Genomic DNA, 24,569 nt, shown 5'->3' with positions numbered 1-24,569 from the left:
GCAGTGTACAATTTATTAGGCAAAAACTTGAAACGTGGTCTTATGGAAACTGAAGAAACTTGGAGTACCCATACCCAGTCTAAACATCAGTTGAGAACAAAAAACAGTTCATATCTGTGCAAGATCAATATACAATGGCATGTTTGGTCATGTCACACTTCCTGATACTTCAGCACAACAAAAAAAGGTATTAAAAAGATGCCTTTTGCAGAGATCTTTAATGTAGTGTATCACTTAAACTGCATATATTTGCAATACATACCATATTTACTCGAATCTAAGCTGCACTCAAATCTAAAGCGCACCTGAAAAATGAGACTGAAAATCAGAGAAAAAAAAATTTTCCCGAATCTAAGCCACACCTGAAATTTGAGACTCTAAGTTTAAGGAGAGAGAAAAGTTCTAGACCGCACCTCCAAATCGAAACAAAGTTAGTCCATTGTAACATGAGACACAATTTAGGTCGAATGGATGAAGATACAGCTACAGTAGTTTGGTTCGAGTCGTAAGCTTAGCAGTTAAGCTTTACCAGTTAGCCATTGCTATGCATCATGCACTCCATCCTTATTTATATGGGTAAGCTTCCTTTTTCACGTGCTTTGTTTGGTTTGAATTGATTGCTTATTTTGCTTTGATCAGATATGTGCCATTTTCTTTGTTATAGGTGTTTACGTCACTCTAAGCTGAAAATGTATTACTGTACTGTATCATGCATTGTTTGTCACATTCTGATAATGAGTGTTTACGGCCTGTCGCCGCTCACAGCATGACTTGCTTTGTGCACGCTACTGCTGCTTACAATTAAAGGAGAGGAATCATCTCATTAGTGAAACAATGGCAAGAGACTGCTATTTGTTGTTACTTACATGGCTGCTTTCTTTGATAGTGATCAACAAGAAACAAATAATAGACTGCATATGATAGAAGATATTCTGAATGAGAGTTGAGTGTAAATTTTTCTCTGTTTGAAAATCTTTGCAGACGCCTCTTTAGTTCATTACATTTTGCACAGAAATTAGTCATCTTAGATCCAAAAATCTAGTCAGTTGCCTTGCTTCGTTTCTGACTGTATCACTATTCAGCATAAGAACAATATGAATATAAACATGACATGATATGTATTTTCTTCTGCGTTTGCTGTTGTCTCACTCAGGTTTCATAGTTTATTAGGCAGACAGGATTTAAATGAGTAGCAGCATACACAAAAGAATACGTGGCATAATGTTTACATTCGTATTATTCTTATGGTGAAGAGAAAACTGCTTGTAATTCACGATTCATAAAAGTTGCTATTAGCAACCATCTCTTGTCACAGGTAGGGAAAAATTCAGAACATAGAGGTGGCTGTATTGACATACATCCCAAACAGTCTTGCCAGTCGGATTTTCGTAATAGATTTTTAGTGATGACTTCTAATTCAGAGTGTGTTGTTGTTGTCTTCAGTCCGTAGACTGGTTTGATGCAGCTCTCCACGCTTTTCTATCCAGTGCAATGCAGAGTAGCAACACTTATAAAATAAGAATGAAAATAACTTAGAAATTAAACACTGAAATTTAATACAAAATTTTATTAGGTTTGTAATACATCTTATACAAAATGTTTAAAATATCAGTCATGATTCTGAATCTCTGTCACTCAATACTTTGTTGCTCATTTCTTCATACAGAGCATCGTCTTCTGTACTATCTAGTGCATTGGATATCAAACATTTTTTAAATGCTTGTTTCACAGTCTGATTTGAAACACACATCCACACATCATAAATCCATTGGCACACTTGCGACCAACTTGCGTGTTTTACACATCATGTTGGTGTCAGTTCTTCTGTAACTTTTCGATAGCCAGTCTGTGTACATGCATTTAAGCTTGTCCTTAAATGGTTTATTCAGACATCAAGTGGTTGCAGAATTAATGTCATCCCACCTGGAATTACTGCCAAGTCTGTTTTGCTTTCCTCTAATTTTCGTTTTACTGCAGGTGTTGTATGGCCTGTATAGGCATCTAATACCAACAGACTGTGTAAACCAAGCATTGCGCCAGGATGACGATTCCACACACTAGTGTGTGACACTAATCCATTCCAACACCATGTCCTCCAAAAACCACCCAGTTCCGTTTGCTCATACAATTACACTTTTTGGAAACATTTCTGATTTCAGTAAAGTCTTTCACTTGAAAACTATGAATGGGTGTAATTTATGTCCATCTGCTGTGCAAGCAAGCATAACAGACATCGGCTGTTTTTCACCCCCTGATGTAAGAACACTTATGTCTTTCTTTCCTTTGGCATCAACCGTATAATTTGACGGCATGTTAAAATATATGGGAGTTTGGTCCTATCTGACCAAGAAGGTATTGCTTTTATGTGCGCCGCTTATTATGAAGCGCTGAAATTCCACAAGTTTTTCTTCATAATTTTTTGGCATCTTCTGTGCAACTGAAATTCACCTCCAAAGTGAAAAACCCCAGCACTTCATAAACAGATCAATCCAGCTGCAACCACCCATAAAATTTTTGATTTTTTGCTCTCTAGTAATTTCAGGTGCCTTAATTTTTAAAATTTCAGCATTCACAGGCAGGAATTTCTGATGCTGTTCCTTAAGAAATTAATTTTAAATCTCTTCTGGTGCATGATAGCGGCCACACTTTGGCCCACTAAATGCTTTGCTGCTACTTGAACATTCAAATAATTTGTCTCTCTGCAGTCGCCATTGCCTGATGTTGCTCTCATCAATCCCATATCGCAGACCTACAGCACGATTAGAACTTTGTTCCACAAAAGAAATAACTCCCCTCTTGGATTTGGCACTATAATGAAAGCATTTCATTATGGTTCACTAACATGAACAAGCACTTCACAAAATTCCTCGAAGCAATAGGTGCGCTATGTGAAATCTTAATGAGCCCCAGCATATCAACTCGTGCAACAATCGTAAAGCCTTATGCATTGTTGGTATTTTTGCGTTAAGAAATTTATTTTTGTTGCTATGAATAATTGAAAGGCTGCTGCATTCGAAGATGAACAATATGGAATTTCTATCTACTTCTTTGGATAATGTATGAAAAATGCACTGGTCGAAACTTGGGGTGGAGAAAAAGGCTTGTATTCTACATTTTTCTACATTTATTTACTGACACAGAGGTTTTGGCGCCAGTTTTTATCTTTGTGCCTGCAAAGGATGCTACATATATTTGATGGCAGAAGTTAGTTGTGACGGCACCTACTAACTTTTTTCAGAACTTCCGCTTACTTTGCCCTCGATTCTAAGCCGCAGGCAGTCTTTTGGATTACAAAACCCAGAAAAAAGTGTGGCTTAGATTTGAGTAAATATGGTAAGTATTAATTAAAACCCCTACAGATACAGTATGTTTGCTTCAAAAATGCTTAAATCAACATGGAGGCTGCTCAGTTTGCTTCTGTCAGCCACACACAGCACAGAATCCTTGATGACAAGTAACATAACTGTTTCATCACACAATCTCGTAAAGGCCATGGATTGAACATCCACAGAAAACATTAAATATTTCATATTCAGAACTAAAAACATGAAAAACATGAAGTACACTGCAGAGCTAACATACACCACATGAAAGATCTCTCCAGAATGTGTTTGTCATGGTAAAATGTCAGAAAATGTGGCTTCAGTGGCTTAACATGATGCCTATAGGCCTTATCTTGGAGTTATCTTTTGGTACCGTTTAGTGGTTGATTACAAGAAGCAAATGAGATACAATCTGTAAGCTCTTTAAAGAGTCATGGCACCATAGTTCTGCTTGTTAAATGTCACAGCCTTCCCCAGTATGGAAACCGATAGTGGAATCTGATCTTGAGTACTAATGCTGTTTCATTCATATTGTTCATGTATGTGAGGAGGTAATGAATGTGTCATGTATTGTATATTTGACAAGTAGTATCATGTGATGTTTAAAACTGCTCCAGATTATAGACTGTTGTATCTGTATTGATAACAGTAGTACATAACTTGTGTATGTACAGGATATGTATAATTAAACTTTCACTACTTGAGAGGACCCTATGAAAAAATGACTGATCATAGGATGACGAAACTTTGTGGAAACATTTATTAAGGACACGCGTAAGAGAAATATTGAATAAACCATTGAAAGAAACATCTTAATTTCTTCATGAGAGGGTAATATTTTTTAATTGTTTGGGTTCCATGTTACAAACTTTGCACAGTGTGATGACCATCTGCATCCACAACAGCCCAGAAGTTTGTGCAGATACCATTTCACAATTGTTCACAGCACTTTTCAAATGGTGGACCATGGAATGTTCAGCTGTCGTCACACTGCTTGTGCACTCCTTGAAGATTGCACACCTCTTCCAGCATTCTCAGCCACAGCAACATAACTTCTTCAGCAATTTGTGCCACAGTTCACTGTTGGCCACTCCAATGAGCAATTTACAAATCACCAGTTAAATCGAACATTTGAATCACTGGTTCAAGTAGTGAAAGATTAATTATAACCACTCTGTGTCTTACTGTATCCTTTTCACAATGCACATGTGTGTGTGCACACAAAATGATGAATCTGAATCCTTTTAAATGCTTAAGGATGAATTATAAATAGGTAAAACATTGCTGTTTTTACCCTGTTATTTGATTTTCGATGACCTGAACTATTGACAACAGCTTACTATTACATTATCCATAAAATCTTAATAGATCTAACTGAAAAACAAGTCTGCTCAAATATTTACTCTTATCAAAATTACAGAAAGACAATTTTGCTATGTTTCAGACTGAAAATTACTTATTGTCGATGTCTTGGTGGAAAAGCAATGTCATACATAGCTAAGCTGCCAGCATTGCATGCTTTGGAATTCAGTGACGTTAAATTTTATAAGTTAAAACCCAGTGTAAACTGCATCCTTGAAATGTCGGAGCTCCGCAGACTTTTCCTCAGTGAGTGTATTTGCTGGGCCATACCATTTGACAAGTTTCCTGGCAGACTGGTGAACCTCAGGTAACACTAGATTCATACTAGTGCATTTGTCTAGGCAATAGGTGTTGGTTTTGTGTGTGTGTGTGTGTGTGTGTGTGTGTGTGAGAGAGAGAGAGAGAGAGAGAGAGAGAGAGAGAGAGGGGGGGAGGGGGGAGGGGTGCAAATTGAATAAGCTGTCAATGTGGCTTGTGCGAGGGCTGTCCAGAAAGTAACATCTGCCTTTTATGTAATGTGAATTGCTGGGTAAACACTGACTCACACAATACATCATTGTGTACCATTCCTCAAAGTTAGTAATTCGGTATGAGCAACAGAGCTGAAAATGTTGCCAGATGTGAAATTCACTCTGTAATACTGTTGTCGGTTTTTGGTGGCAAAAATCTGTTGAGACATGTGAAATTTGTGTTGTATACTGACCAAATGTGAAGCGTGAAGGTATTCCAGGCTATTGGTGTCTTCAGTCAGTGATTTAGAAAGGGGCTCTCCGCTTGTAATCACCAAATATTCATGAAAAAATAACACGCAACATGAACAATGGAAAATCCAAGATTCAGTCGTGCAGGACTTGTTAAAGGCCTTCTCTCCTTCTCCCAGTCTCTACAGTGGAAACATTTTCTTGCCACCAACCCTACTATCAATCAGACTTAACCAAAGACCAATGTTGAACTCTGTCTGACTCAGTTCACTCCTCCATCCAATTGTGATCCACTCCCACTGCCCCTAAATCACCCCCTGTTAACTTTCCACAATTTCTTGCCTCACCATAATTCCCCAAATCCATCAACAAGCAAACTAACCTTACATCTACAGAAAGGACCACAGTGCACCATCTAAAAACTGATCCCAACCTTATGATCATACCTGCGGACAAAGTCACCACCACTGTTGTTTTGAACCGCAAGGATTACTTGGCAGAAGGACTCCGCCAGCTTTCAGATACATCCATCTACAAACCTTGCCACAGTCACCCCATTCGAGAAATCCAGCAGGATTTCCAGTCTCTACACAAATCCTTAGACCCATCACAGAACCACAGAACCTCTCCCTAGAGTCAACCTCTCTGCATATCCCCACCACTCCCTGCACTCCTCCCTTCTACATGCTTCCTAAAGTCCATAAACCCAACCAATCAGGACACCCCATTGTGGCTGATTACTGTGTCCCCAGTCCGCTCCCATAACTACCATATATACTCGAATCAAAGCCGCACTCGAATCTAAGGCGCACCTGAAAAACAAGACTCAGAATCAAGGAAAAAAATTTTCCCGAACCTAAGCCGCACCTGAACTTTGAGACTCGAAATGCAACGGGAGAGTAAAGTTCTATACTGCACCTCCAAATCGAAACAAAGTTAGTCCATTGTAACATGAGACACAATTTAGGTCGAATGGATGAACATACAGCTACAGTAGTTTGGTTTGAGTCGTAAGCTTAGCAGTTAAGCTTTACCAGGTAGCCATTGCTGTGCATCAGGCACTCTGTCCGTATTTATACGGGTATGCTTCCTTTTTCACGTGCTTTGTCTGGTTTGAATTGATTGCTTATTTTTCTTTGATCTGATAAGTGCCATTCTCTTTGTTATAGGAGTTTATGTCTGAAAATGCATTTCTGTACTGTGTCATGCATTGTTTGTCGCATTCTGATAATTAGTGTCTATGGCCTGTCGCCGCTCGCGGCATGGCTTGCTTTTGTGCACACTACCGCTGCTTACAATTAAAGGAGAGGAATCATCTCATTAGTGAAACAATGGCAAGAGACTGCTATTTGTTGTTACTTACACTGCTGCTTTCTTTGATAATGATCAACAAGAAACAAATAATAGACTGCGTATGATAGAAGATGTTCTGAATGAGAGTTTATCGAAAAATTTTCTCCATTTGAAAATCTTTGCAGTCGTCTTCTTAGTACATTACACTCTGCACAGAAATTAGAGTCATCTTAGATTTAAAAATCTAATCAGTTGCCGTGTTTCATTTCTGACTGTATGACTATTAGTCATAAGAGTAACATGAATATAAGCATGACATGATATGTATATTCTTCCGCATTTGCTGTTGTCTCACTCAAATTTTGTAGTTTATTAGGCACACAGGATTTAAATGAGATAGCAGCAAACACGAAAGAATACGTGGCAAAATGTTTATATTCATATTATTCTTATGGTGAAGAGAATACTGCATGTGATTCACAATTCATAAAAGTTCCTATTAGCAACCATCTCTTCTCACAGGTAGGAAGAAATTCAGAACGTAGAGTTGGCCATATTGACAAACATCCCGAACAGTCTTGCCAGTCAGATTTTTGTAGTACATTGAAATGCTGCTCATCTTCCACCTTTTTTTAAATTTATTTACTGATGCAGAGGTTTTGGCACCAGTATTTATCTTTGTGCCTGCAAGGCATGCCTGTGTAGTTCTACATATATTCGACAGCAGAAGTTAGTTGTGGTGGCACCTACCAACATTTTTCAGAACTTCCGCTTACTTTGCACTTGATTCTAAGCCACAGGCGGTTTTTGGATTACAAAACCAAAAAGAAAGGACAGCTTAGATTCGAGTAAATACGGTAAATAGTCAGTGTGTTGGAATGCCACACAAGGGGGCCCGGGTTCGATTCCCAACTGGGGTGGGAGATTTTCTCCCCTCAGGGACTGGGTGCTGCACTGTTCCCATCATCATTTCATCCCCATTGTCGATGCGCAAGTCGCCCAATGTGGCATCGCACTCAATAAGACTTGCACTTGGCAGCCAAACTTCCCGCTTGGGAACTCCCGGCCACTGACTCCATATGCTCATTTCCTCCGTGCCTCCACTGAGAGAATCTCTGCTCGAAAGACCAACACATTCAACTTATTACCCGGAACCTGATAAAAGATACCAGCCACTTCCTCCACCGACTCTCCACAGTTCCTGTCCCTTTACTACACGGTGCCCGGCTCGTCACTATTGGTGCCACCTCCCTTTACACTAACATTCCTAATGCCCATGGCCTTACCACTCTTGAACACTAACTTTCCCAATGCCTGATGGACTCCAAACCAACAACCTCCTTTCTAGTTGCCATGACCAACTATAGCCTCACCCACAATTACTTCTCCTTTGAAGGCATTACCTACAAACAAATCCAGGGTACGGCTATGGGCACCCACATGGCACCTTCCTATGCCAACGTATTCATGGGCCATCTAGAGGAATCCTTCCTAAACACCCAGAATCCTAAACCCCTCACCTGGTTCAGATTCATTAATGACATATTTGCAATCTGGATCGAAGTGAGGATACCCTATCCACTTTCCTCCAGAACCTCAACAGCTTCTCCCCCATTTGCTTCACCTGGTCCTACTCAATGCAACAAACCACCTTCCTAGATGTTGACTTCCACCTCAAAGATGGCTACATCAGTACCTTTGTCCACATGAAACCTACAAACCACATGCAATACTTCCACTTTGACAGCTGCCACCCTTTCCATCCCTTCCATACAGCCTAGCCATCCGTGGTCATCACATCTGCAGTGACGAGTAGTTCCTCTCAAAATATACCTTGTACAAAAACAAATTTTCCACGCCTTATGTTTCCAGTCTCCCACAGCCCCCCAGTCTCATCGTCTGACCACAGAAAAGAGTTTCCCTTGTAACCCAGTACCACCCAGGCCTGGAGCAACTGAGTTACACACTCTGCCAGTGTTTTGACTACCTCTCATCGTGCCCTGAAATGAGAAATGTACTGCCCACTATCCTTCCCATTCCTTTCACAGTGCTATTCTGCCATCCCCATAACCTACACAATATACTTGTCCATCCTTACACAACCCCTGCTCCCAACCCCTTACCTCATGGCTCGTATCCCTATGATAGATCTAGATGCAAGATGTGTCCCATACATCCTCCCACCACCACCTACTCCAGTCCAGTCACAAACATCACCTATCCCATCAAAGGCACGGCTACATGTGAAACCAGTCATGTAATCTACAGTCTAAGCTACAGCCACTGTGCTGTGACTGGGCATGACAACCAACAAGCTGTCTGTAAGCATGAATGGCCACCGACAAAATGTGTCCAAGAAACGAGGGGACCACCCTATTGCTGAGCTCGCTGGCCAACACGGCAGCCTTCATTTCAGTGACTGCTTCACAGCCTGTGCCATATGGATCCTTCTCACCAACACCAGTTTTTATGAATTGTGCAGGTGGGAACTCTCCCTGCAGTAGATATTTTTGGTTCCCATAACCCTCCTGGCTTCAACCTTCATTAGCCATTATTTTTCTCACCATTCCCTGTTCCCATTCTAGAACTATACTGCTCTCATCCCACCAACACATCCAGTCTTTTTACTTCTCCCCTTTTCCACTATGTACCCCCCCCTCCCCCCACTTCTCCCTTGCCCACTGTCTAACCTCCCAACTGCACCTAGCTACCCTACCCTCTCTCCACCTCATCGTTGTGCACTCCTCAACAGCAATTCACTGCCCCCATCTCTACCCTCCTGTCCCTCCCCCTCCCCGCCCTAGCCTCCTCCTTACCCTCACCTAGTCACCCAGTTGCCACTCCCATCATGCACTGCTGCCATTGCTCACAGTGTGGCTTCAGCTGCCAAAGGCCACAGAGTGTGTGTGTGTGTGTGTGTGTGTGTGTGTGTGTGTGTGTGTGTGTGTGTGTGTGTCTGTGTGTGTGTTTTCTACAAAGGCCTTGTTGGCCAATTATATTGTGACAGTCATTTTTTGTTGTTGTGTCTATCTGTGGCTGAGCATCTCCATTATGTGGTGAGTAGCAAATTTCATCAAAGAAAATCATGTGGATTGGGATTTCCTGATATGTTGACTGTTAGGCAACTTCCACAGATTGCCAGAAGTGTTTTGCAGGTGATGCAAGTAGGTTACCAGAAGTTCTGTGGTCCTTGAAGTCAAAAACTCTGTCTAAGAACAACAGAAGTCAACACATGACAGCTTCTCTGGACTCTCTTTATCATTAAAATGCAAAAGGAGAAGTTTTACAAAACAAAGGAGCGGCCAATGGTGAGAGATGAATAGCCATCATCAACGTGGTGACAAAATGGCAGACTGTCATGTGTGGTCATATTGCCTAGGGGCACAGCCAAAAAAGCTCACTAAACTGTCAGTTGGAGAGATTATGGATACAGTCTTTTGAGAAATCAAAGGAATCTTGTTCATGGATTTTATAAAAAGTATGACACTTAATTCTAACGTCTGCAGTCAGTCATCAGGAGATGCGAGAATAACCATTCAAAATTAGTGCAGTGGTCTCTCAAGTACTGGTGACTCAGTTTAGGATAACAGTTCTTGACTGTATTCTGCCTGAAAAATGTGAGAATTGTTGCATCAGTTCAAACGGGACACTGGGGAACATGCTCCCTACAGTCAGACTTAGCTCTTCTCGAACTTAGAAAAGAGACTGAGCTAGAATGAATAACTTGGAGAAGCTGTAACAGGTCGATTGTAATCTTAACTAGCTCAATTTCATGCAGAGAGAATCTGTCAGTTCGTTAAGAGATGGTGATTATGTAGAGAAGTAAGGTGCTGTTTCAGATGGGTTTAGTAAATGTGCTTTAACAATTCCAGTATTTTGTTTATAGCCTAATGAAGACTTCTTTGATAGCTCTCACATTTGATACAGCACATGTTCCTCAATAATAAGAGCTCCCCTGCCTCATGTTATATACAGCACAAATAAAATTTTTGTGGAACTCGTAATCTGACTTGTCTCCTTTAACCAGTGGAAGCTTCGAATGACTGTATTCATATTATACAGAATAAAAATTAACTCTGACAGCCCTTGATAATTATCATGTCTCTTGTCTTGTACAGAGAGCTGGAGATAGACTACTGTGATGGAGACCAAGACGTGCTGGACAGAATCAGTGCCCAGATGCCAGACCTGAGGGTGAAGGGCACCCTTGGGGCACTCATCACAGATGAGAGTTACGAAGAGGGTGACTACGAGTGACACCATTTCCAGAGTATGTGCACACTCAGTGCATGGAGCTGGGTAGCTGTGGGACTGGCACACTGCTGGAAACTGCACTGGTGTTCCAAAGACCTTTGTTTTCAGCTTCGGCAGTGTATTGGATGCCTGAAATAAAGAACAGGAAAGGGGAACGAAAGACAGTATAACAACAGTGACGGTTTTAGTTACTGCAGATGTGTCAAGTGCCTCAGTTTTGTTTTAAATTATTGTATTTACTTATCAATGACTTGAGTGACTGTGTGTTATTGGAAATTCTACTGACACAAATAAAAATTAGTTTTTGGAGGGTTATGAATGGCACCCAATATTTTTAATACTGTGTGGCTGAAAAATTTCCCTACATAATTCTAGATTCAAGTTGTTGATTATGTAGTGATGTCTGACTACATTCAGTAAATGATGTGTTGATCACTCTAGAAGGAAACTTGCAATTTTTTATTATTTAAGAGATAAATAATTGTTTTCTTCCTTAAGCATTTGGTTTTGAGGTGCCATTATTCAAAGCAACAAAGAAAATATATTTGAATTTAACCCTAAAAAGAGGTGTATGTTTGTAGTACGATTTGGTAGAGGATAAAGGTTTGGGCTCCTAGGCTGTGAGTGAAGGACCTCAATGGATTAACAGTCTCCAGAGTCCCGTCATGCAATCTAAACTATGATTTTTCCTAAATTGTAAAATCCTGTACTTTCCAGAAAAGATTCCTGCAAGAGTGCTCGATTTTTATTTTATTTATTTATTTTTTAAATGCCTGAAGGTGATGTATTTCTCCATCTCTCATAATTTTGCCCTCCTTATCATGATGAACTGCAATCAGTGTTACTTCAGATTTCCAGAATATCACCCATTGAGATAAAAATTTCCAATCTCTTACCAGCCTCCATTGCCAGTTTGGACTTTCTGTGACAACTGTATTTTGCCTTCTTACTCCAGTTACCATTGTAGTCATTCCCCAGAAGACTGGTTTTACACAGCTCTCCAACCTAGTCTGTCCCTGATTTCCTCTTCATAACAGTATAACATGTGTGTCCTACATCCCCTTGAAACTGTTAACTATAGTCAGACTATTAATACATTTTTCATTTCTCAGGAAAGTTTTTCTTGCTGTTACTAGTTTGTGTTTTATACTCTCTTTGCTTGTGCCAGTGTCAGTTATTTTGCTGGTCAAATAATAAAATTCATCTGCTACATGGTAACCAATAGCAAATGGATCATTTTCAAATAAGCAGTAGTATGTTAATATTTAAGAAAAGGAAAAAATTATTTATTTAGCGTCAGAAGTTAATGTTTGCTGTTATGTATATGGTCACTTACAAAAACTGTCATCCAAGTGGGAGCCATTGTCTTCAATAAAATTTTCAACTCTCAACCGGAATTTACTTATAACTCAGGCCAACAGGCATTTGTCAATAAAATCTGTATTGGCCATCCGAACAACTATAATTGTGAATACCAAGACAGACTGGCAATTGTACGACATTTGAACTCTGGTGTGCTAGGAACAAACAAATATTTATTTAGAAAATAAACACAGAATAGATAATTGATAAGACTTGAGGCCACTTAGCACTAGAAAATAGTTGACAAGAACTGTGTATAACTGACATTGTCATACTTTACACAGAGAATGAATTAAAATCCAGTGCCTCTCGCAGCTGGTGTGCAAAGTCTTCAACAGCTGGTTTAATCACAGCAGCTGACAGTAAGTGACAATCTTGGTTGCTGTCAGCCCCTCAGGAGGAGTATCTCAAAAAGTATTATACTTGCAGCCCACGAAAGGGTTAAAAACTTACACAGCATAATTATTGAAAAAATAAAACTGCACAGTAATACACCTTGTCTTATTTTAGTTTTATTCTGGCTTTTTTTATATACAGTCAGATTATTTTGTTTTGGAGAATTGGTAACACTGAATCTAACTTTTTTTTTGCTATAGTCATCAGGCATTTATTCCTAACATTGAGTTCTTGAGTTTTCTTCTTAGAAGTGAAGGAAAAGTGTGGTAGAAGGCGTCAGTGAGGTGCCGTCACTCACAAAAGCAAAGTTGCGCAATGGAGAGCAGTGTGGAAACCAGAAGAATATAAGGAAATACACCTCTGCAATTGGTTGATACCTTCAATGTTTAGCAGCAGCATTAAGGCAAATGTGACAGGAGGTGAGGGTACTAGTGCTGCTACTGCACAGTTCCTACATGTACATATGAAACCATTTTCATCTATCTTTTGAAAATGACACACAGTCTGGTTCAGGCCCGTTTGTCCTATTGCACTGAAAAAGAACTGTTCTGAAACCAGTGTATTATTAGTTTTACAGTGAATGAATTGTTCAATAGAGGACCAACCAGTTTCTCTTAAAGCAATACCTTTGTAAAAGTTTCGTGAGCAAGTCCAAATGAAGACATTCTAATTTTCTTTTATTAAGTAGATGTAGTTAATTACATATTCCATAGATAATTTGAATGATCCCTTTAGTCAAAATGGTGTAGAATGTGTCAGTACACAGGATATGTAACTCACACATGATTAGGGTTAACAGTAATAAACATTTTCTAGCCATATTCATGTAACTACACTTAAGAACTATGTTCTTTTAATAGTGTACTATCTGCCAGTTCTTAAAAGAAAATTTTATGGTAGGATAGAAGGAGCTGTCCAGAAGAAATGAGGTTAGATTGGGTTTAAAACTTAATTATTTGAGTAGCAGTAACATGCTTGTACATGTTGAAGTTTCCCTTAATGTGTACAGTTACAAATATGGAGTATTCTGCCCTGGTTTATTGACTCCTCTTCTTGTGTTACAAGTGATATCAGTATATGACTATTTGTTGCATGGACTGAACATAGTGGTTTTTTCTCTAAATTAGTTTTACACTGAAGGTTTTCAGCACAACGTGGACTGGAGGTTTGCATTGTTTGTGTCACATAAATTGTACAATTTCCTCTATGTTTCCACTGCCCATTTGTTACCTTTTGTAACCTGGGTTTAGAGACCTAACTTGTAAGGTGCAGTGATCACTGCAGACAACATCTCTTCAGCATCAACTCATCATAGTTGTTCGATCTTCGGTACATTTTTGAGGAGACTGTGTTAATAGACAGACCAAAATATTTGACATTTGGCTTTCTAGGAAAGTCATCAGTGATGTCTTACTTATGGTGTTAAATTTTATTAGTGGACTGCATTTTTTTTTTTTTGGTCAGTGCTTACATATTACAGATCAGGAGAAATATTAATAAAGTATTTTTAATGTAGTCATTTCCCTGTGACAGTTTCCACAATGGCCACCAGTGAAAGTGTAAAATATTTTCACATAATAACGGACATTCAGTAATTCTCAACATTCTGTCTGAAGAATATGTCTTAGCTGAATTAATGAACAGAAGCTACTAACAAGTGGCAACCATGATTTCCCAAAACAACTACAGTTTTTGTTTCTTTCAAACATATGTTGTCAGCACCACAAGTGCACAGAGTTCTCAAAAACATTGTCATCCAACGTTTTATTCCACTGAGTTTCCTGTACTGGTTTAAAAAAAATCATAGGGACTGATTGTACTTGTCAAGTATTGTGGTTTGTTCTCGGTGAGGAAAATTGGTGTACTTTGAAAGTCGGCAACATTTTAAACAAATTTAAAAACTTATAAACAAAAGAGTTTTGTCAAAATGCCTCAAGGCACAAGGATCCTATTATAAGAAGTATTCTAGTATTGTATTTATTTTTACATTTACTGCCATGACCTTGGTATTACACAAGAAACTGGCTGCTAAAAATGCAGAACTGACAGTGAAGTGATGTTCTCAGATGAACACTGGAATTTAACATTTTTTTGTGAAGTGTGAATATTGCCATCAAGGCAGTAATTGGAAAAACTGTGAAGAGCACTGTGTATATTTAGCAGTGGGATGACAAAGTTTTCTCCCCCTCTTTCTGTAATCTTACAGGCACAAATTTGTTCAAAAAACAAACTTATTGTAAAGGTCTGTTACAAATTGCCATTTCTTGAAAGACACAACACCAGATAAATCAATAGCGAGTATACTGGAAAAGCTGCATGTACTGCTAGTATAGGCCAATCTTTGCAGAAAAAAGTGTTCAGCTTCTTTAGGGGAAAAAGCAGAATTGTTTGTTGACAACAGAAGGGCCTGGAATATCTATCTACCTCCCCCATCCCCACTCCATTCTCCCTTTCCCGTCATGTGAGTCTCCAGATGTATTTAGTGATCTTATATTTTGTGTGTATTACAATATTTATTTTATCTTATTAATGTATGTGGCCATTGTCACAGTCAGTGAAATTCTTGTGTGTCTATCACCGTGTTGTCAATGTGTAAAGCTTCTGACATTTCAGGCACTACTGCAAGTGGCCTTTCTGAGGATCTACCCCCCCCCCCCCTCCTCCCCTAACTGCTGAACTAGAAAAAGTTTGATTCTTATACAGTGTGGTCAGAAAATGTGTGAAATGCTTGTAGTGATGTTACAGGGCAGGTTGTACTGAGACATAAATGTTAAGAAAGAAATTCGATACGTTGCTCCATTTCCGAATTATTTAGCATAGAATTTAGCCAATCGGGGTGTCATGCGCTCGCATTCAAGAGGCCTGCCAGGGGCGGTGTTGCCCAACGAGTGGTTTTTCTCGTTAGCTGAAACTTGAATTTACACGTGCGACGATCTGATTGGCTAACTTCAATGCTAAATAACTCAGAAACGGCGCAACGTATCGAATTTTTTTTTGTAACATTCATATCTCAGTACAACCTGCCCTGCAACATCCCTACAAGCATTTCAGACATTTTCTGACCACACTGTATACTGGCAGAAGATACTGTTGTGAAACTTTGATAGGCAGTTGAGTTTGAGGAGGAGGGGTATTAGGCACCTTCATTGGTGTTTTCATTATTTCTTTTCATTTGTTGGCAAGGACATTCCTGATTTGTGTTTGCTTTATTGCTTGCCACTGGTAGAAGTAGGTGAATGGAAAATGGGCAGCAGTTATGACGTAGAGCTGTTTACTTGCTGCCTACTGCCAGCTGAGATGTATCAGTACTCTTGTGTACATGCAGCATTGTGGTCTCCTGCACACCTGTGTGTGATGTTTCGTGTACACTGTTGTTCCATAGTGCTGTGACTGCTGGTAGCCAACATGCCGGAAGTCAGAACTGTTCTTGTTGGGGGAGTTGCCTGGCTATTTCTGTCACCCCTCTAATCTTCCTCCTCGAGGTAAGACGCAGTTTCATCAATACGTGGGCGTCTCAAACTTATATTTGTTTGCCACACTCATCCTGGTAATCTGCCACCACTGACTTCTTGTGTTGTCTTAAACAGGTATATCTTTCATGTTCAGATATCTGTATGCTGATGGGTTGCCCCATCTTGCCTACATCACGAGTTTGCACTCACACCTGGTTTCGTAAACTCCAGCAGCATTGTAGATTGTCAACTGAATCTTTTGTTGAGCCAAGAACATCATCTGTTCTGTTGCTGCTTCCGAAAATCGGCTAGATACCTGCTCAGGAGAAAATTTTGGCCACATGTTCAGTGGCCCCTTGAACATGTGGCGATAGTGTGATGTTTCAGGCTTCCTTCCAGACTTCATTATTGCCTTCATGCTTTGCCACCATAGTTTTATCAAGCAGTGTCAATCCATCGACTCCAAAAAATCTACCTGAGGGTTTGGAGTTCAGCTGTTAAACGTTCTTCATTGTTTATCCTGTGGGCACTCTTGGTTAAAGGGTGCAGGTTAGATTTCTTCTGCATATTGTGATGGTGGGAGGAGGCATGCAGGTACCTGTCAAAGCTTGTGGCCTTTCTATATACTCTATGGCCAAGTTTACCATATGGCTTTCAGTAAACTTAAAAATTAAGGAGAGGGAGCACCCCACTCTCTTCTATCTCCGTAGTGAACCATGGACCTCCCTGTCAGTGGGGTGGCTTTCGTGCCTCAGCAATACAGATAGCTGTACCATAGGTACAACCGCAATGGAGGGATTTCTGTTGAGAGACCAGACAGATGTGTGGTACCTGAAGAGGGGTAGCAGCTTTCCCAGTAGTTGCAGGGGCAAGAGTCTTTATGATTGTCTGATGTGGCTAATATTTCCCAATGGCATGCAGCTCTACGGTATGCTTAAATGATGACTGCATCCTCTTGGGTAAAATATTCCAGATGTGAAAGGGTCCCACATTCGGATCTCCAGGCGGAGACTACTCAGGCGGATGCCTTCATCGGGAAAAACAAAATTAGCATTCTAAATAATGAAATGGATTGGTTGAAGTTAGATATAGTGAGAATTAGTGAAGTTTGGTGGTAGGAGGGATAGATACATTGCACGTCTTGGGCAATCATCGACTTTCGCTCTGAGACGCTACACTGTTATTCAAAGACCACATTCCTTATGATTTTTTAGATTGTCCCAGAAATAAATTTGTTCCAATCTCACAATTTCTGTCAAGGATTAGGTGAAATTTTCTCACATCAGGCATAGGAGCAAAAGAATAAGTAAGTAAGGGTCTTGTCTCTGAGCCACCTTTCTGCAAGATTATACCTATGGTGTGTCCTTGTTTTTTTTTTTTCTGACCAGCTCAGATTTTTAATACTTCGGATGTGATTAGTCCTTAATGATTTCCGTTGCCCTCAAGTAACAAGCTTATTTTCCCACGCGAAAAACTCCCACTTGTCGAAAAATGTCCCCTGTAAAATTAACTCACCTGTGCTCTCCTAAATTTCCGTGTCTCATAATGGTGATGTCTTATGTCTCCTGAGCAGTAATCTCCCCTATTTACTGCGATATTCATCCTATCTGAGGAAGAGAACGATAGTCCTGATCAACGAATTGAAGTATCTTTGTTTGCTTAAAAAATTCTGTTATACCTTCCGCTTTCATAATAACGGAAGTGAAAAGTGTGAAATTCAGTTGAAGTTGTCGTTCAACGGTCGCACTTTGTATCATTCTGTTATTAAGAATAATGCTGACAATAATGCAATATTTCTAGGACTTCGCTAACAGACTGATCTCAGTTTTCTTGAACAAGTTCTCATTCTAACCAGTCTATTTTTTGTTCTTCTTTGCAGCTTGTACGGACAGTGGCATCTTAAGTGCAAATGTAAGTAAATTTATTAATATTCCCACAGAAAATTGCATTAAGCGTTATGTACAATTAGCGACATCATTGACATGTACAAGAGTTGGACAAGAATTGGGAAACACCGCGAAAAATGTACCTACATCTGCCTTCCGAGAACAGTTCGTATCAATGTCAAGCCGGGTTGCACGTGTTGTTGCTATCCTCTATACCCCCACAGCACCTTCGCATTAATAACCTAATATCTTTTGTTTTCTTGTTTGATGTTTATTTTCGTCCCGGAACATCACTACTGAGCAACATACCCAAGCGATAAAATGTTATTACTAAAACAGTGAAAGTCCTATGGCAACCGTTAAGTGAATTGCGTGTGACACTCGGACATAATGCTGCTCCAACCGAAACATCAATTCGGAAGTTGAGGCGTAAGTTTGAGACCAAGTGTTCCGTTTCAGACGTTGAGAAAACAGTACGACCGTGTGCTGTTCGAAGACAGAAAACATCGCTGTCATACGTGACAATGTGACCTCAAGGCCCAGAAAATAGGTTCGCCGACGAGTTCAACAATTGAATTTGTCACCAAGTTCACTACATGAAATCCTTTCAAATGATCTGTAAATGCATGCTTACAAGATCCAATTTAAGAAAGAGCTGAAGCCTGCAGAGGCTGGAAAGAGACATCGATTTGCTTAATGGGTTTTTGCTCGACAAGCGGAAACGAGAACTTCACAAAAATAATTTTCTCAGATGAGGCACACTTCCACCTCAAGTGGATAAGTCGATAAGCAGAACTGCAGAATTTGGAGTAACGAAAATACGCAAGTGACTGTGGACGACGAGATGCATTCACAACGCACGACTGTGTGGCATGGGTTCTGGGCAGGTGGAGTTATCGGCCTGTACTTCTTTGATAACGGTGAGGGAGTTGCCGTCACTGCGAATTGCCACCGTTAGCGAAACATGCTTTCTGATTGGTTTCTCCCTCTTATTGATGAAAACGACGACGTTTGGTTTCGGCAAGACGGTGCGACATGTCACACATCCCGTGAATCTATTGTTCTGCTGTATGAAAAGTTTCCTCCAAAAATTATCTCTGCCTGGCAACCAGGAATGGCCTGCCAGATGTGCGATCTTATGCCTTGCGACCTTTTTGTGCGGATTTGTGGAATCAAAAGTATACGCAAACAAACCGCAAACAACATACCAACTGAAGGATGAAATTAAAAGTGTTGTTAACGGCATCCCACCAGATGTTTGTGAACGCGTCATCGAGAAATTCAACGAAAGCATTGCTCGTTGCCGCGCTTATTTAGAAGGTCATATGGAGGAAATAATTTTTCGTACATAAATGGGACAAGTTACTTAATGCATTTAAAAAAAATTACTTTTTTAATAAATAATGTTTGTTCTATAGCACTTTAATATTCGTTCCTACTTCCCCAGCACCTTCTACATGCTACATTTCGCTTTGTATTAAGTCAGTTGTACTTGTAGGAAAGGAAAATAGATGAATACCAGATTTTGTGGTATTTGCTTATTAATGACATTTGCAAATGCCAAAGCATATACTGTTTCACCAGTGTAGAAACTTAATGTGGATATTTTCGTTTTCAGAGCACTGAATATAAGTTGGCGCCATCTTGGGGAGTGATTCAGAGGGTATGAAGTGAGCCTGAAATTTTATCTGTAGTAGCTGAGTGCCTGGCATTGCCAGGTTATGTATTTACTCCAATCTTTTGTTAGTCCACCTCCTCCTCCTCCTGCCTCACTCTACGTCCACCTCTTCCTATCTATTTGTTCCTCCCCCCTCTGTCCATCTGCACCTTCCCCTTCTGTCAGTCTCCTTCACCCCCCTCAAATTCCATCTCCACCTCAGCTCTCTCATTGTCCATCTCCTTCTCTCCCCTCTCGCCATCCACTTTTCCCTCTCTTTCTGTCGATCACCACCTTCCCCTCTTCCAGTTCATCTCCTCTGCCTTCCTTTGTCTGTCTCCTCCTCTTCCCTTTCTCTGTCCATTTCCTCTCCCCCTCTGTCCATCTCCTCCTCCTCCATCCTCTGCATATCTTTCCCTCCCCCTTTTTCTGTCAATTTCCTCCTCTTTCCTTTCTCTGTTCATTTCCTCCTTCCCTCTCTGTGTTATGTCCTTCTTCCTACCTCTTCGCATCTCCTTCCTCCTCGTTGTCTGTCCATCTCCTGCTCCCCCGTTTCTCTCCAAGCTATCACGCTCACCCCGATAGAAGACTGGTGGTCGTTACCACCACAGTATTTCTTCCCAAGTTGTAACTAATATGTGTACCAAATTTGATTGAAATCGCTCCAGGGGTTTAGGATGAGCTTTTTTTACTCATGGCTTTGTCCTCATACACACGTCAAATACATGTCACATATATTTAACACATTTCACACGTATTTGTACACTTATTTCACCTGTATCTCTAGCAAATTTCGTTCTGTGATATCGTTATCGTGCAGCTCTACATTTGTGACGTCATATCACCTGAACTATGCGGTGTACAATAATACAAATTTGCGAATACAATCAGTGGTGTATTTGGATACTGTATGTGAAACATCTTGCGAATAGACTTAGTAGTAAAACGTAACAATTTAAAATGTCATGCACCAAGCAGGAGTTTTTTTACAAATCTCAGTTTTGATGACATCTTATCTCCTGATGTGTGTCTCATACAATGTTACTATTTTTCTAGTACATTCAGTGGTAAATTTGAATACCGTCTGGAAAATTCGTCGAGAAGGCAGTTGGTATTAAAGAAGTAATAAATTAAAAGAAAAGGCTTTATATGTCAGTTTTACTGCATGAACAGCAAAAATGTAGTGAGCTATAAGCACTTTTCGTTTCATCATTTTGTGGGGATCGTCAGCAAGAAAAAGTTTTATAAATATTTGAAATCAAGTTTGGAGTTGAATGAGATTTTCACTATGCAGCGGAGTGTGCGCTGATATGAAACTTCCTGGCAGATTAAAACTGTGTACCGGACCGAGACTCGAACTCTGGACCTTTGCCTGTCGCGGGCAAGTTTGGAAGGTAGGAGACGAGGTACTGGCAGAAGTAAAGCTGTGAGGATGAGGTGTGAGTCGTGCTTGGGCAGCTCAACTGGTAGATCCTTTGCCTGCGAAAGGTAAAGGTCCCGAGCTCGAGTCTCGGTCCGGCACACAGTTTTAATCCGCCAGGAAGTTTCAAGTGTGGAGTTGTTGCAAGTCTTTAAGTGCTTCCATTCTCAAATGCTGGATGACTTAAGTGTGGGTATTTGCACATCATAGGTCATAGTGCTTTTTCAACAGTGTGCTGAACAACATTACATCTGTTTTTCCATCATTTGCAGACTGATAATTACAGCTCTTTCAACTAGGATGTTTTTAGGTTGGGTAGTACCTTGACATACATGTGGAACAAGCAAGACATTGATGCTCATTTTCCCCGTGGGCAACAGGGCATGTGTTGTAGTGTGGAGATGTGGATGCTGGTCTATACTGAGATAAGTAGTCCAGTTAGAGCTGTAGTTTGTGACATATTTGTGGGAATACTGTTCAGCTCAGAGAAGAAATAAACAACACACTGATGTCTGTTGATAGTAAGGTACCGCATATAAAAATCTCTGCACTTATAACCCTTACACTCTATATGTACATACATATATTTTTGTATGATGTATGGATCCCACATTCTGCAACAGTAGCAGCAGCTCAACTCTGGGGCGTTCTATGTGCGCACTCCAATTCCTACAAACACGAGTGCATCTCCTGAAATAATACTGCGAAATAACTGAAGAGTTAAGTCTAAAAAGAGACTGGAAACAACAAATTCTTCTCAAAGCTCTATTGCATCAGGGCTCATGACTATGGATGGCTGGATTGTATTTCAAGTGAGAGCTTGTTTATGTACTCCCGTTTAACTTACAAAGCATGGGCTTGCTTTACGAAAATCTGTACATGACATAAGAAGACAAGTGAAAATGGAAAATAAAATTACTTGACTCAATAAATAAATGGCGCTGTTATGTATGTAAATTTTGATTCAGTCAGTGAAAGGAATACTCTCATTTTTAAGAGCAAGGAACTTGGGGTTGTGTTTTGAAACCAGTTTATGTTCATCCAGCTTAAATTGTAATGGAGGTACATTCATGTAACCTTTCTTATGGCCATGTTCTGACATAAGCAACAAAGCATATTCCACAAGATTAGTCACATGAAGTGCCGCGGCGGAAAATGTGTCTGCCAACTGGTTTGTAAACCGAGCCATGCAAAACTGTGGTTTTAAACATCTTCAGGAATATTTTGAATATGCGGATTCCCCTTCTTATTTCATTCACTACGTTACTAATTTTGTGATGTATGGGCCTTGTAGCGTGCTGGTCATGAAAGACCAATAAATCATATCGGATTACTGCATGATACATATGCCGCTGTAAAACATTCATATCACATATAGAAGCATTATCTTGAGTTATTTATCGATTATTAATTTAAGAAAAATTCATACACAAAGAAGACTGCAAAGCTGCTTTTTATGAGATACTCAAAAGGCCATCTCAATACCATTGTGCATCATCGCTTTCATTGAAAGGCTTCTGTGTGTGACCAGGTGTTCTACAGGTTCGATGCTGAAATTGGCTGCCTATGGACCAGATGAACTGATGCACTTTTCTTTTTTTAATTTTGGAAGCCTGAAATTTAAATATTGTTTCGTTGTAATAGATCTATTCTCATCACACTTATGACTGTGGTTAGCACACTGGACTCGCATTCAGGGGGACGATGGTTCATACAGCCGTCCAGACAACCACATTTAAGTTTTCTGTGGTTTCTTCAAATCACCACAGGCAAATTCTGGGATGGCTCCTTTGGAAACGGCTCATCCGAATCCTTCCTTACGCTGTAGTAACGCCGAATCCTTCCTGACCCTGTAGTAACGCGAGCTTGTGCTCCGTCTGTTGTTCGAGCCGTGGATGGGACGTCAAACTCTTAACCTTCCTGCCTGCTTCTCATCTATGCATCATCAGCCTTTTCCCACAATCCCTGTCATGTTTCATAACCTACCGCCGCGCTCTTCTTCATGAAATGAATATTTGCATCCAACTCTGAATCACTGAGACATTCATTTCCCACACCACGATTTTCTGTTCATATTAAGCATGTTATGGCCATTTGGAGTGTGTTGATCTCCGCGACCACCAACCACCGCATGTACCATGGTCATAACTGAAGTCATATGATACATAATCCCAAACAAAGCAAGAATGTTTTAGTGTAATGTCCACAGCTTGGCGTTGCGCCGCAGCAGTGACAAGACAGTGACGACGACGACGATGATGATGATGATGATGATTTCCTGATGCTCAGCAGCGTGATTATCAGCATACATACAGAAGACACTACATGCTTAGTGGAAATAAAACAGTTCCTGATAAGTAGTCTCCTTGGGACAAAGGCACTTGTACATATTTACGAAAGACTTGAAAGATTGTCTGGAAATCGCAACACAAGCATTAGAAGTTTAACAATATATTACAACGGATAATAAAACCTGTACATGGGTCTGTGTGTGTATACATGCTCGTTCGTGCCTTTCAGTCGGCATTAAATGGAACTATAATACACGTTGTTCCAGGAGGAATGGTCAGTATTCAGGAACTTGACTGGAACAAGTATTCGAAGTAATAAAGTCTGGCGAACGTAGGCACGAAAATGCATATCTTATGAGTTATCAGCAATTCCTCATCATCGACACTGTGAAATCAGTCTGTTCTTCTGCAAGTTCCTAGCTTTCCGGATTTTGAGAGGTAGTGTTACGGAAAAAAAAGGAAAACTGTCCAGTAAACAAGGGCCTTGCAGTCCAACCGTGAAGAGCTATCTTCGCTACTGTGCAACACATCTCTTCTACTGAAGAAGTGATAATAGCTCTTGAGGTATGCACTTTAGAGCCCATGTATGCTAGAAATTTTTCCTTTTTTTTTGTTCTTCCAAACTTTCCAAAATTTGGAAAACATAGTGGCTGCAGTAGAAGAGATTTGTTTCATAACGCCGAAAACAAAGAAGTGCCCATATCTCTTAAGGTATGCATTTAAAAGCCCATATTTATCAGACATTTTGGTTCGAATGATCGTTCCTGTCATAACCCTGAACACTGGTAATTTCTCCCAGGACACCATGTATAAACCCCCATGAACCATGGACCTTGCCGTTGGTGGGGAGGCTTGCGTGCATCAGCGATACAGATGGCCGTACCGCAGGTGCAACCACAACGGAGGGTTGGCTGTTGAGAGGCCAGACAAACGTGTGGTTCCTGAAGAGGGGCAGCAGCTTTTTCCGTAGTTGCAGGGGCAACAGTCTGCATGATTGACTGATCTGGCCTTGTAACATTAACCAAAACGGCCTTGCTGTGCAGGTACTGTGGACGGCTGAAAGCAAGGGGAAACTACAGCCGTAAATTTTTCCCGAGGACATGCAGCTTTACTGTATGATTAAATGATGATGTCGTCCTCTTGGGTAAAATATTCCGGAGGTAAAATAGTCC

General features: G+C 40.3%; 1 protein-coding gene across 2 annotated transcripts in view; it reads left to right on the top strand.

Moving 5' to 3' along the window:
• The window catches only part of LOC126282071 (F-box/LRR-repeat protein 17-like), an 81,397-nt gene extending 70,149 nt beyond the window's left edge, over positions 1 to 11,248 (top strand). Inside the window, exons 7-8 of one of the 2 annotated variants that reach the window (XM_049981516.1) lie at positions 4,768 to 4,992; positions 10,798 to 11,248. In XM_049981516.1, the coding sequence (XP_049837473.1) occupies positions 4,768 to 4,992; positions 10,798 to 10,936 (364 nt within the window). In that variant the 3' untranslated portion in view covers positions 10,937 to 11,248. The remainder of the gene's footprint in view (positions 1 to 4,767; positions 4,993 to 10,797) is intronic. The other variant, XM_049981517.1, reaches the window with a different exon arrangement.
• Positions 11,249 to 24,569: the final 13,321 nt, after the last annotated feature.

This window comes from Schistocerca gregaria, chromosome 7 (assembly GCF_023897955.1).
Source record: "Schistocerca gregaria isolate iqSchGreg1 chromosome 7, iqSchGreg1.2, whole genome shotgun sequence".
Taxonomy (NCBI): Eukaryota; Metazoa; Arthropoda; class Insecta; order Orthoptera; family Acrididae; genus Schistocerca; species Schistocerca gregaria.
The sequence above is the reverse complement of the archived record's forward strand: the minus strand, read 5'-3'. Positions and strand labels throughout refer to the sequence as shown.